Raw genomic sequence first — 13449 nt, 5'->3', positions numbered from 1 at the left:
TGACGTTCTCATTTGCTATAACACCCTACGCAGTAATAAATCCTCCTTCACTGCCTGCAAAATAAACTGGTCCTCCATCCACTGTTTTCACATTTGAAAGCAAGGACAGGTTTCTGTCATGTGCCTGGACGCCCCACTATCAACAATCCAAGTACTGCATCGTGGATTGTAGGTGACCTGCACATTAAAATAAGAGGATTAGTTAGAAAGGGAAACCCATGCCCTAATGGCAGTGGGTTTCCCGTCAATGCCAACCACTGGCAATTTCACCCATTGCCCCTTAGATCCAGAAGGACCTTCAGAACCTTGAACACCCCGAGCATCTGATTTTCATTTCAAAACCGTATTTTTCGGTAATGGTTTCCTGTAGTAATCATTAGTTTGAAAAACTTTTGTTTCATTTGTTTCACAAATGTAGATTTATACACTGGTGAAGGTGATCTTCTGTTGAAAGAACGATTTGCACTAAGATCAACCTTCCTACGGGGTGTCTGTCGAATGGGTCTACAATTTACAGCCCTGTGTCCCAACATCCCACAATTGAAACAGTTAACATTATCAAAATCATGAGTATTAAACAATTTGCGTCTAATAGGTGAAAATTGTCTCCTCGGTGGTTCAGCATGTTGTCTAGTCTTAGTAGGTGACGATACTTGTTGCCTAACAGTCTCTCGACGACTAGGCGGAACATACTTAGACACATTACCAGAATTAAAACTCTCACCTTTTGGTGGTAGTTCTACTTTAGGATCATTTACCTGCGATTTCACTGCACTGCTTTCTTTAACAAATTTAATAGGAGTGGACAAAGTAGTCTTCCTTCCAACTTGTTTTGTCTTTTCCACACTCTTTGTCGGAGTCTTATGACTCTCACCTCTATTACTATTGTTCTTAGGATTCTTGAGGATTGTCACTGGCTTAGTCACTAGCACAAAAGGTTTGTTGTCTTTCTCGGTGTCGACATCAGTTTCAGACTCCGTCTCATAGACAACCTCTAAGGGTTTCTTACTCTCAACAACCTTACTAGTACTCTTAACAAATGTCTCCTCAGACTTACCATAAGCTTGTTCTACAACCGGACCCTTACTTTTCTCAACTGGTTTGTTAACATATTCATTCATCAGAGGTGGGGCAACCTGATCATAGCCTAAGCCCTGCTTGTTAGGATGAATAAAGGTTTGAGTTACATATGACATTCTCTGCCAATTATCAATCCTAGCTTTTTCAGACTCATATTTCAACTTAAATGAATCCTTTTCTACCTTAAGAGTTTCTATCTGTCCCAAATACATGGTAATCACTTTTTCATCATCTATAATAGTGGCTTTTAAGTGACCTACCTAATTTTCTAAAGACTTAATTACATCAACATAGTCTTTCTGTTTATTAAGGTAGAAAAGTGCATCATCATAGTTCTTTTAATTAGTCTGATTCTCTAAAATTAGGCTATTAAGTTCAATTCTAAGCTTAGGGCAGGTTTCATACGTAACAGGTATCTCATTAAGCTTAGAAATAACACATTCAAGTCTCTCAATCTCCTTTTCATAATCAATGCATTTAGAACAATTATAAACTGAGTCATTACATACCTTATCATTACCGGACGTGTTAGCCATGAATGCATAGTCATTTCTTCCAACCTGAGAATCTGCATCTGATACCGATTCAGACTCTGAGCTCGTACTATCCGAGTAATCAGCCTCATAACCTCCTTTGCCCTCACCTTTATCAGAACTATCTGAACTCTGAACCGTAACTATGTTCTCATCACCACTCTTAAAATCACTGTTTAGCAAGTGCTCCAACTCTTTCCTGAACCAAGTACCAACATGACAACTCATTCCTGAAGATTCATCATCATCAGACGAATCAGTAGTAAACTCAAGATCTGATAAGTCCTTAGCTTTGCGAAACTTATCATACAGCTGATCTTTAATTCTCTTCCTAAAACATAACTTCATAAGCTCTTCTGCCCTTTTCAACCTAGCATCACATTTGCACACATAGCACGTGCAATTCGGATTATCCTTACCTATACAACCCGCATTTCTCCTGACAATTCTTTCTTCTTCAATTTCAGCTTCATTTTTACCAACAAACACAACATTAGCTTTCTCTGCGTCTACCGAGATGGACTAATCACACACCTCATCTGCATATGTGGTAGTCAATGCCTTAGATTGACCAGAAGTCGAAGTTTCTTTCTCAAAAATCACATGTTGTGGAGTAACTGAAATGGTTGTATTGTGAAAAGGATTATGAAAACCAGGCTTGGTTGGTCTCGTACAAGTTTTCTTAAAGTGACTATATTCATCACAATTGTAGCACCTAACGTTTGACATATCGAAACCAAAATTCGAATCGCGATTTAAACTCAACGTTCTTTGCCCTGTTCTCTTCAAATACTTTCTAGCACGTCTCACAATACTACCCATACCGTAAAGTATATCCATCCTCTCAAGCTCGTCCTCATCAATTTGATCGTAGTCTTCATTTTCAAGATGACCATTAATTACTTGACCACTAATCATGTCGTTGTAAGAATTAACCACGATACCTGCCAATGCCATATCTTCCTGAATAGATTCGATAGACCTCTTCTTAATATTCTCAGTTTGAAACACTGGAGTCTGAGTCTGTTGAATCGGGGATGACTCAATCATCTTACTTGTAGAATTCTGAGCTTGTGATTTAGCATTAAAGTAACCGGACTTTGACGGTGGTGCAGACATTTGTGAAGCATTGGCTGTAATGTATGTTGTCTGTAATGGAGCATGAGTACCTGAAGTTGACCCAATAGTGGATGCAGCAGCTACGGAACCAAGTCTCTTTCTCTTTGCTTCTACCTGAATATCCTTCTCCATCAACTTAGACGTAAACGCTGTCAAGGTTAGAGTATGACCTGAAGCTATATACCTGTTCTGAATCTTCTCAATCTCATGGTCCCACTTTTCTGGAAGACCATCTTTCAATACCCTGATTGCCTTATCATCTGGTACCTCAATCCTATAATCTGCCATTTCAGCAACCAATAAACGATATCTCTCCAAAGTTTGTCCAAGAGATTCTGATGGAAGAGCTGCAAACACCCTTCATTCATCTTTCATAACCTTACCCTTAGTGGCACGATAAGTAGCTGTACCCTTTGTTGCAGATTGAAGTGCCAACCAAATATTATATGAAGTCTTGTTGCGATTTTTGAATTGTTAAAAAATCTCTTTTGACAAAGCTTGAGTTAGTTGAGCATAACATCTACACTCTAGATTTTACTGTTCACGCTCTGTAGGACTAAACTGTGTGGTTTCTTTGGGTTCACCATCACCTCCACTAGGCCACACATATTCATTCTCAATACATTCCCAAAGTCTATAATCAATACCATTTAGATAGATTACAAATCTGGTTTTCCAGTCCAAAAAATCTTTAAGGTTTTCGAGTCTAGGGACTTTATTCGTGGATCCAGATTCACTTTCATTAAGTAACAATTTTGTAGTCCTGGTGCAATTACTAATGCACTGCATTCGTTTATCACTTGTTCGTTTGTGTCAGACATTTTAATTAATTTATATTAATTGAATGCAGTCTTAAGATTCTGTCACAAAAGAGTATCGACCGAATGTAAGACAATCGGTCGGAGGTCGTTGACAATCGGTCGGAGGTCTTGGACTAACGGCCGATGGTGTAAACTTAGTAGCTAAGTCTAAGTATTATATGACCTTCGGTCGATGGAAGTTACTATCGATCGATGGTAGGAGACGATCGGCCTATGGACTAGAGACTTACGATTGATGGTAAAGACAAACGGTTCTATGATACGACAAACTGTCCTCCGGTTTTATATGAGACGATCGGTCGATTGAGTCTGACGAACGGTCGAAGGTCGAGACAAACGGTCGATGGTCAAAGACGATCGGCCGAGGGTTGTTCTTAACTATACTGGGCAGGAAATACTAGGGTTTTCGCTAAGAACTTCGATTTTGATCGATTTTGACGTTCTAAACGTAAACCAAACCGATAGAAACCTAGGAAACTCACTCAGAAACACAAATAAACACAAAAACACGATATTAAGACGTAAAAATATCAACTTTTAATCAAAAACCCGTTTTGACCAAAACCCTAATATCAAAAACTATGAATTCGATTTAAAAACGTTTAGATCAACAAGCCGAAGCTCTGATACCACTTTGTAGACGTACTAGGATCTTAGATCAAATGTAATAACTAGATTAGAGGCGGAAAACACTAAACTAGGATGAATCGAATACTAAGTTCACCTTGGGATCAATCTAACCAACTAAATGTTGATATAATCGATGCCTTAATGATTGTATTCGGTTGGGGTATGGTCTGGGACAATAGTAACAGCGAAATACGACGGCAAGAGGGTGTAGGGTGTGTAACCTAACAATTTTATCGGACACCCATATTTATATACCATCACAGTGACCATCGGCCGGTGGTCTCTGACCTACGATCGGTGGTGTTCGTCCCTCGACCGATGGTCTCTACCATCGGTCGATGTTCTGAGCTGCCAACCAAATAGATCGAACCATTTTATGTCATTACTTTTAATCAAACCAAACACAATGTATAAATGACAATATCCTTACACGATTAAAATATCAAACACAATACGAATAGAACATATTACAATGATAGAATTTGGGATTATGCACCAACAAGTTTCAATTATGATTCACCAAATTAAAGCTACAGCCAATTTGTAAGGTAGGTCCTTATCAGATCACAAAAGAAACAAGAAAATACATGCTGTGTAATTTGTCGTATGCTAAAGAGGGAAAAGAATTGTAAACAAAAAGAAATATTGGAATGAGAGTACACTTTTCATTAACAAATAAAGGAGGCTATATATAGCCAAGCTACAACAAAAAAGTAGGAACTAACACACTACTCTCTTAGCTACCTTTAGAACCGGTACAATCTTAAAACCAACGTGCATCTACCAATTCTTCCATGATTTTCGGTCAACAAAATACTACCATTTCAAACCATCTAACAAACCATTTATTTAATAAAACTAACACTAACACTTTATTATTTCAGTAACTAAAGTACTAACTTAAATATTAAACCCACAAACCAATTACTCCAACAATCACCCTCCTAATTGGTTTGTATTTTCATCAAAGGAGTGTCGGTTCTTCTTCAGGAATCAAGTTAACTTCTTTGTCGTTCCAATTTGTGCATTCATTTTTGAAGTGTCCATACTCTCCACACTCATAGAACCTAAAACCACTCTTGTCACCTCGACCCGAGCCTCTTCCTCGGCCTCGACCATAGCTCCTTCCACGCCCCCTTCCGCGTCCACTGCTTTCACCATACCTTTGTTCACTTGCCAACAAAAGTTTATTTTGTTCTTCATCTTTTTCTTCATGACCTTGAAATCTTTCTTCATAAGCTTTCACCCTTCCAACCGCCTCTTCAAATGGTATTTTAGCAAGGTCCAAATATTGTTCAATGGGAGCTACAATTGGCAAGTATTTCATTGGAACCGAATTGAGAAACTTTCTTACAATCACCTCCTCTTCAAGAGTAGAACCAAGACTTTTGAATTTAGCAACGATACTATTTATCTTGCCCGAAAAGTCATTGATTGATTCGTTGTCCTTCATTTTTAGCATCTGGAATTCGTTTCTCAACGTTTGCAACCTTGCCTTTTGAACCAATTCAGCCCCTACAAATCGAGTTTTGATTGATTCCCAATCTTTTTACATTCTTGTGTTTGGAAACTTGCAAAAGAACATCTTCCGGTAGGGTTTGATAAATTATACCTTTGGTAGTATAATTTTTCTTCTCATCAACTTCATCTTCGGTTATTGCATCCCAATGTCCATATGCCCTTAGCACGGTTTCGATCATAATAGACCATGTGGTGTAATTGGTCTCGGTTAATTTAGGACATTGAATTGGTACGGTTCCTTGCTCACGAACGGTTAGAGATCGGTCGTTTTCTGCCATTTCTTTTCAAGAATTGTTCCTTCGTGCGTCTTGTCTGCTGCTACTGCTATGATGTTATCTGCTACCTTTCTATTTTTTATATATATACTGCTTACTGTAATTGCTCGCTTCACTGCTACTATTCTCTGCTATTTAATGACTGCAAATCTGCTTCTTCTTCTTGTTACTGCCCGGACTGATTTCTGCTTCAAATGTTGACTGCTATTGACTGCAATTAACTGCTATTTTCTGCTGAAACTAACTGCTACGTAGATTTACTGCTGATATTAACTGTTAACATATCAGCCTTCTACTGCTTGTCTTTCTTCATGAAGCCTAAGCTCTAGATACCAAGTGTAAGGTAGGTCCTTATCAGATCACAAAAGAAACAAGAAAATACAGGCTGTGTAATTTGTTGTATGCTAAAGAGGGAAAAGAATTGTAAACAAAAAGAAATATTGGAATGAGAGTACACTTTTCATTAACAAATAAAGGAGGCTATATATAGCCAAGCTACAGCAAAAAAGTAGGAACTAACACACTACTCTCTTAGCTACCTTTAGAACCGGTACAATCTTTAAACCAACGTGCATCTACCAATTCTTCCATGATTTTCGGTCAACAAAATACTACCATTTCAAACCATCTAGCAAACCATTTATTTAATAAAACTAATACTAACACTTTATTATTTCAGTAACTAAAGTACTAACTTAAATATTAAACCTACAAACCAATTACTCCAACACAATTAACGTGTTCTTTCCAATCACATCCAAGAAAAATAAGTGTTTACAAAAACAGATCATCCGCACAATTCCAGCATTGATCAGCTTAATTATGAATCTTATTCATCACTGATTCTCATCAGTATTAGTTGCTTATTAATTGTCACCATTATTCTATACTAGAGCTAATAGTACGAAAATACAAATATATATATCTCATCCAATGTATTATAGCATTAGTAGCATTATTAATCATGCAATATAACCAACAATTGCAGGATCCCATTGTCCCATGTTGTACGAGCTACATGATGCCTTTGCAGCTTCATCCATAGCTTCCTTGCTAATATTATTGTTGCACGCGTCAGCAAACGTCTGTGTATGTTTCATACCATACTGAGTCAATGATCCACAATGCGTCTCAAACGTTCGCACCTTATTCATTCAAACGTTCATAAAGTTAAACCAAAAATCCAATATGAAGATATAACGAAGGAGAAATTAAGATTTAAGATCAAGTTATTTATCGTTTACCATGGTTTTAAGACAGTCCCAATTGTCCACAAGGGCCATTCCTTCGGTACGCTTAACTGCTTTTTCTCCTTGTAATAACTTGCCCCTGATTATATCGATACTACTATCCAAATGTGCCCTATGCGCCGTTATTTCCTTAATTTTCTTTAGTAATTCTTCTTTCTGTTGTGAATCTCCGGTTGATCTCTTGTACTTTAGAACAAAAAATTTACATCAATTTTTTTTTTTTTTTGGAATGGCATAAAAAAATAATAATTTTATTATACAAAGGATCAATAGATCCAAGTCTTTTGTAATAAAATACCATATGCCACATTGAATAAACATCTGCATCTCTTTGGTTGACAACACCCATTGACTCGAATGATTGGAACGGATTCGAGGTCCCGTTCCAAGTAAAAGAACCTTGATACACCGAAACGGTCTCGTTGCTGATACGCTGTGTGCCATATTGCATCACATGAGATCCCTCGTAAGTGTTGTTATTTAATGTCCTCGTCTTCACCTGCAGATAGTTTGTGATTTTGAGCCGTTTAAATAAAAGAACGAAGAATTATTTAAAAGATGGAGATCCTTGATTCAAACCTTCAAGTATTGCTGTTCCAATGTTTCAGTGTTTAAATCTTCAGCATCACTAAGAGAATAAAGTTACAAAAAAATACAGTCAGCGATCGTAGCTATCCGAAGACTTAATTTCATGAAGCCAATATAATGTCTGTCCTTAAAAATAAAATGTACTCCCGTTGTCCCAAATTAACTGTTGCATTTTGATGATGGGCGGTACCCATCGAGCCTAGTAGTTGGGCTTGGTCCATGGGCCGCTATTAAGTCTTCCTCCAAACCCTAATTCCCTCTTATAAATAGAGGGGACATCCATCAATTAGGGACACATTCTATGCTAGGGTTTTTACCTACCACTCTCGGTAGGGTTTTCCCCTTTGCCGCCAATCGGCGCCGTCCATTGGCCGGCGGTCGGCCGTTAGCCACCCTCCCGAGATCATCATCTCGGCTAGGGTTATCACGGTAACCGGACCGGAGGTTAACGTCGTTGAATCTAATAAAACCCCCTCTAATGCTCTCATGCATGTTCTTAGCCCTAGACGGAAATATACATGATCAAGTGGTGCTTTCATTGAGAGTCGAACAAAGACTCTAACGTTCGTATCATCGGATCCGGTTGTAAGCTTTCTTTTTTTTTTTTTTTTTTTTATTGATGTTCTTTTTTTATATATATATATGTCGGATCTCACAATCACTTATACAATAACACGGAGTACTTTTGTCATTACGTGTAGTGGCTTGTCACAGTTGTGTTGTTTGAAATCTTTGAGATGCATTCATACGATAATTGGTTGTAGATTTTAGCGACTTAATAACCAAATATTTGTGAAATTGGAATTGATCTTGAGGGATAAATGCAATTTATTCTTAGAATAAACCTCACTGTATATACCCCTATTAAAGGGAGAGATATAAGCTTTTTGACGTGCTCTTCATTCATTATAGATTAACCATTATTTATGAAATTTCAATTGAGGTTTGAAGCTTAACCCGTGAGGCTTATTTTGCGAGGTTTTTTCTTTCTTTTCACGAGGACTTAATCAGCCTTTGTCGCTGTCGTGCCTCGCTTGTGCATCGCACAGTTATGCGGCAGGCCTCACAGCTAATTTGTGCAGTCCTTTGCGCACTTTACGCAGCTCTTTGAGCATCCATTCGCACGGTTATTCGGACGGTACTCTGTGCAGTGCTTTCCAGTCTTTCGCGCCCCCATTTGTGGTTCTTTGCGCGCTCTCGTACAGCCTTTTGCTCGCCTCTGTGCGCGGCCTTACGCAGCCTGATTACATCCCTTTGTGTGGCCTTTGCGTAGATTTTGCGTGGGTTTGAGCACCTTTGTGGGTCCCTTTGCGAAGCCTGGTTGTAGTCATGGGTGGGATCTATTATCGCCTTGAAAACACAAGCCTTTGCGCAGTTTTGAGGCTAATTTACAGCAGCCTTTGCGCAGTCTCGCAGACTGATTTACACCACATTTCGCAACTTAATTGCAGCAGCCTTTGGGGCTGATTTGCAGCAGTCTTCATTGTGATATGCGGCAGCCTTCGCGACGTTTTGCTGGAACCATTGCGGTTGATTTGCAGCAGCCCTCATGGCTAATTTGCGCAGTCCTTTGTGTCCTTTACGCAGCTATTCGCGGATTCTTTTACGCATCCCAATTGCGGACATAACTTGTGTTGTTAAGATTTGAACATATATACCCGGTTATTGAAAACCACACGAATACGTGGCTGTGATGTTTACCTGACACCGTTTGCATTGTGCAATGTCATATATTTCACGATAAACATTCTGAGTATGGTTAATAATTTAACATTTTTAAATATCAGCCACAAGTCGTTTTCATTTGATCCGGTAATATATAATACGAGATTGTGGCCTATACCACAATTATCATGGTCGGTTCAAATATATCACCATATATTCTAATATACTTTATTTGTGATGCTTATATGCGATGCTAATCCGCGAAGCTTTAATCACGAGGATCAATTTAGCATAGCCAAAGTATTCTGCATGGACCCTTGCGGTGTATCTATTAGCATAGCCAGCTTATTTGCTATAGTTGCGCGCACTTTTCTTTTGCACCATGGCGGCTCCGCATAAGTCCATGGTCGCAAGATTTTTTGTGTGTTACGCAACACTTTACACGTGTTGCGCGCACTTTTCTATTGCACCATGGCGGCTCCGCATAAGTCCATGGTCGCAGGATTTTTTGTGCGATGCGCAACACTTTACACGTGTTGCGTGCACTTTTCTTTTGCACCATGGCGGCTCCGCATAAGTCCATGGTCGCAGGATTTTTTGTGCGATGCGCAACACTTTACACGTGTTGCGTGCACTTTTCTTTTGCACCAGGGTCGCAAGATTTTTTGTACGATGCGCAACACTTTACACGTGTTGCGCGCACTTTTCTTTTGCACCATGGCGGCTCCGCATAAGTCCATGGTCGCAAGATTTTTTGTGTGTTACGCAACACTTTACACGTGTTGCGCGCACTTTTCTATTGCACCATGGCGGCTCCGCATAAGTCCATGGTCGCAGGATTTTTTGTGCGATGAGCAACACTTTACACGTGTTGCGTGCACTTTTCTTTTGCACCATGGCGGCTCCGCATAAGTCCATGGTCGCAGGATTTTTTGTGCGATGCGCAAAACTTTACACGTGTTGCGTGCACTTTTCTTTTGCACCATGGCGGCTCCGCATAAGTCCATGGTCGCAAGATTTCTTGTGCGATGCGCAACACTTTACACGTGTTGCGCGCACTTTTCTTTTGCACCATGGCGGCTCCGCATAAGTCCATGGTCGCAAGATTTTTTGTGCGATGCGCAACACTTTACACGTGTTGCGTGCACTTTTCTTTTGCACCATGGCGGCTCCGCATAAGTCCATGGTCTCAAGATTTTTTGTGAGTTGCGCAACACTTTACACGTGTTGCGCGCACTTTTCTTTTGCACCATGGCGGCTCCGCATAAGTCCATGGTCGCAAGATTTTTTGTGTGTTGCACAACACTTTACACGTGTTGCGCGCACTTTTCTTTTGCACCATGGCGGCTCCGCATAAGTCCATGGTCGCAAGTTTTTATGTGCGTTGCGCAACACTTTGCATGTGTTGCGCGCACTTTTCCTTTGCACCATGACGGCTCCGCGTAAGGCCATGGTTGCATGATTTTGTGTGCATTCCGCAACACTTTGAATGTGTTGTGCGCACTTCGCATTTACACCATGGTGGCTCCGCGTAAGGCCATGGTTGCAGTTTATGTGTTTTGCATAGTTTCTTTTGGGCACTATGCGTTGTACATTTCCATTACTTTACAATGGTGAATCGTAGAATTTTAATTCTTGTTCCATACACGTTCATCGCTCCCAAAGGTGGTGTCAACTTAATGTTGGATTTCAACACCACTAAATACTTTAGTAGTATTGAAATGGTGGCTAGCATTATGCTAGGTTAGTAGTGGGAAAGATGTGTTCCATTGTCATGTGCAGCCGTACAACTTATTTTTGGTGGCCAGTTGCACAATATGTGTTCTTAGGAATATCTCCCCTTTGGGAGGAGCATCATTATGCCTCTATATAACACCGGGTCGCTCCCGTTTCATGTTTCGTTGTGTTGTCGTTGACTATACTAGTTTGTCGGAACTGACGCACTTCATTACCTTCTTTATGGTAAAAGCATAGAGTTATGACGCAAATATTCCGCAACATGCTTCAACAATACACGGTATCTTTCCATACTACTTTACGCGTTGAGTGTCATTCATGGCATTAATCCCGCATAGCACCATTCACACTTCTCGTGGTTCTATTGTACGTTTTAGTTTGTTCATGCTTAGAGCAACTTTACATTGCGCCATGGCGGCTCCGCATAAGCCCATGGCCGCAGTTATATTCGTACTTCGCGCACATTGCACCATGGCAGCTTTGCATAAGCCCATGGTTGCGGGTTAGGTGTCGTGTACCTTGCACAGTTCATTGAACGGTTATTTGTGCACCAACGCGGTCTTTTTAGCAGTCCTACGGACACCCATTTGTGTGCAATTCTTTGCACGATGCTTCACGCGGTTCTTTTCAATAAAAAATCGTTTCGAATGCGTTTTTCGTATCACCCTTGAAGGTGGTGTCAACTTAATGTTCGATTTCAAAACCACTAAATACTTAGTAGTATTGAAATGGGGGCTACCAGGATATATGGCTTCAACTGATAGGGAAGGTTTGTTTCTTTTAGCGAAGACCCTAAGCCGGAAGTACCTTTACGCATTTTGCTTTGCGCCATGGCGGCTCTGCGTAAGTCCATGGCCGCGGTTTATTCATGCGATGTGCAACACGCAACACGCTGCATATGTGTTGCACACACTTCGTTTTGCGCCAAGGTGGCTCCGCGTAAGCCTGTGGCGACGTAGTTCATTTGTGCATTACGCACGTTGCATAAGACCATGGTAGCTCCGCATAAATCCATGGCCGCATCTTATTTGGCATGCGAAGACATTAATGAGATGTAATATATAGCTAGTTGGACTTGATCACCCAAATTATTAGCTTATGTTCTTTACAACCACGATACACCTCTTCTTCATATGGCTTCTTGCCTACTTCCTTGCCTACAATTGTCTTCATGATTGCCTACTTCCTATATGGGTTTTTCCCGGTTTGTTACATGGTTGCAATCATTCGACGGAGGACACAATATTACATAGATCATACTCTATCGAATCGATAGTCGAGTTACGTAGACCATCATCATCATCATTTGTGGATAAGGTTAACAGGTCAGTATATTGCGACGTTAACCTACAACCTTCACGGGGCCATCGATCGACGAACGTTATCTATAGCGGACTTAACATTTAACCACCCCATCGATATCATCATATTGATCTGGGTTATTCACGGTATCCGGACCGGAGAGTTAAATCCTAAGATCCTTAAACCCCACATTACTCACAATCTTGCTAGGATTGCATACGGTTTACGAACTGAAGAGTGGAATCTTGTTGTCCTAAAAATTCTAGTGTTCATGGCAAGTATTAGCTCGTCGCGGATATGATAACTTTCAAAGTGCAATAAATCTCTCGCACATATTTTATCAATAGTTTATTGTGCGGTTCCTGCCTACTTAAGGGGTGTCCTCTAGCCCCCGCGCGGCAGAAGCCTGTTTGGTTACAAGGCTAGAATATAACGGCAGGTGAAGGGAATTGGTTTTCCCCTAGCCAAGCGCCACGCAGACTAGAAGGCTGCCAAGTCGACTTAAAATACGAGCATTGGTTTGCTTGTGCATATTAATTCATCCTAAGTATTGGTTTACTTGGGGAAACTCTTAAGTATAAAAACATTGGTATGTTTTTAGTTAGCATTGCCTTACCACACTGTAACGACCCGCACTTTTCCGATCGTTCTATACTTATGAGATTAATATTTACATAAATTAAACCTTACCAACATGATAAGCAATCCAAATTGTTGAGACTTATGTTTTTGAAAAGAGTTTTACACAACGTTTGACCGTCTAGTTTGACCGATGATATCACGAACTATACAATATATGATAATTATACATACATATTTAACATGATCTAAGGATGTTTTAATATCTCATTTTGTATTAATAACAAAAAGTCATAAGTATATTTTGAAACTACTAACTTAAGTTTTCAAAACAATAACCATACGTAAC

General features: G+C 39.9%; 3 protein-coding genes across 3 annotated transcripts in view; all 3 read right to left on the bottom strand.

The window, feature by feature from the left end:
- Nucleotides 1-4684: 4684 nt before the first annotated feature.
- The window catches only part of LOC139839680 (hsp70-Hsp90 organizing protein 3-like), a 39458-nt gene continuing 30693 nt past the window's right edge, over nucleotides 4685-13449 (bottom strand). Inside the window, exon 8 of the transcript XR_011757025.1 lies at nucleotides 4685-4707. The gene's annotated coding sequence lies outside the window, so the exon portion shown is untranslated. The remainder of the gene's footprint in view (nucleotides 4708-13449) is intronic.
- On the bottom strand, nucleotides 5148-5982 carry LOC139840690 (uncharacterized). Its single transcript, XM_071830939.1, has 2 exons — nucleotides 5796-5982; nucleotides 5148-5698 (listed from the first exon to the last, which is right to left on the bottom strand). The coding sequence occupies exons 1-2, from the start codon at nucleotides 5980-5982 to the stop codon at nucleotides 5148-5150; spliced, it is 738 nt and encodes a 245-aa protein (XP_071687040.1).
- LOC139839681 (vacuolar-processing enzyme beta-isozyme-like) overlaps nucleotides 6942-13449 on the bottom strand; it is a 31327-nt gene continuing 24819 nt past the window's right edge. Inside the window, exons 6-9 of the mRNA XM_071829814.1 lie at nucleotides 7809-7857; nucleotides 7528-7728; nucleotides 7224-7415; nucleotides 6942-7124 (exon numbers count right to left, since the gene is read on the bottom strand). Of these exons, the coding sequence (XP_071685915.1) occupies nucleotides 6942-7124; nucleotides 7224-7415; nucleotides 7528-7728; nucleotides 7809-7857 (625 nt within the window). The remainder of the gene's footprint in view (nucleotides 7125-7223; nucleotides 7416-7527; nucleotides 7729-7808; nucleotides 7858-13449) is intronic.

The sequence above is a fragment of the Rutidosis leptorrhynchoides genome, chromosome 4 (assembly GCF_046630445.1).
Source record: "Rutidosis leptorrhynchoides isolate AG116_Rl617_1_P2 chromosome 4, CSIRO_AGI_Rlap_v1, whole genome shotgun sequence".
NCBI lineage: Eukaryota > Viridiplantae > Streptophyta > Magnoliopsida > Asterales > Asteraceae > Rutidosis > Rutidosis leptorrhynchoides.
Note: the sequence above shows the minus strand (reverse complement) of the source record. Positions and strands in the feature narration are given on the sequence as shown.

Coding starts and splice junctions, on each gene's coding strand:
- LOC139840690 (XM_071830939.1), bottom strand. CDS start 5,982: ATGGCAGAAAACGACCGATCTCTAACCGTTCGTGAGCAAGGAACCGTA. Junction 5,699..5,795: donor GAAAAATTATACTACCAAAG/GTATAATTTATC, acceptor CTCGATTTGTAG/GGGCTGAATTGGTTCAAAAG.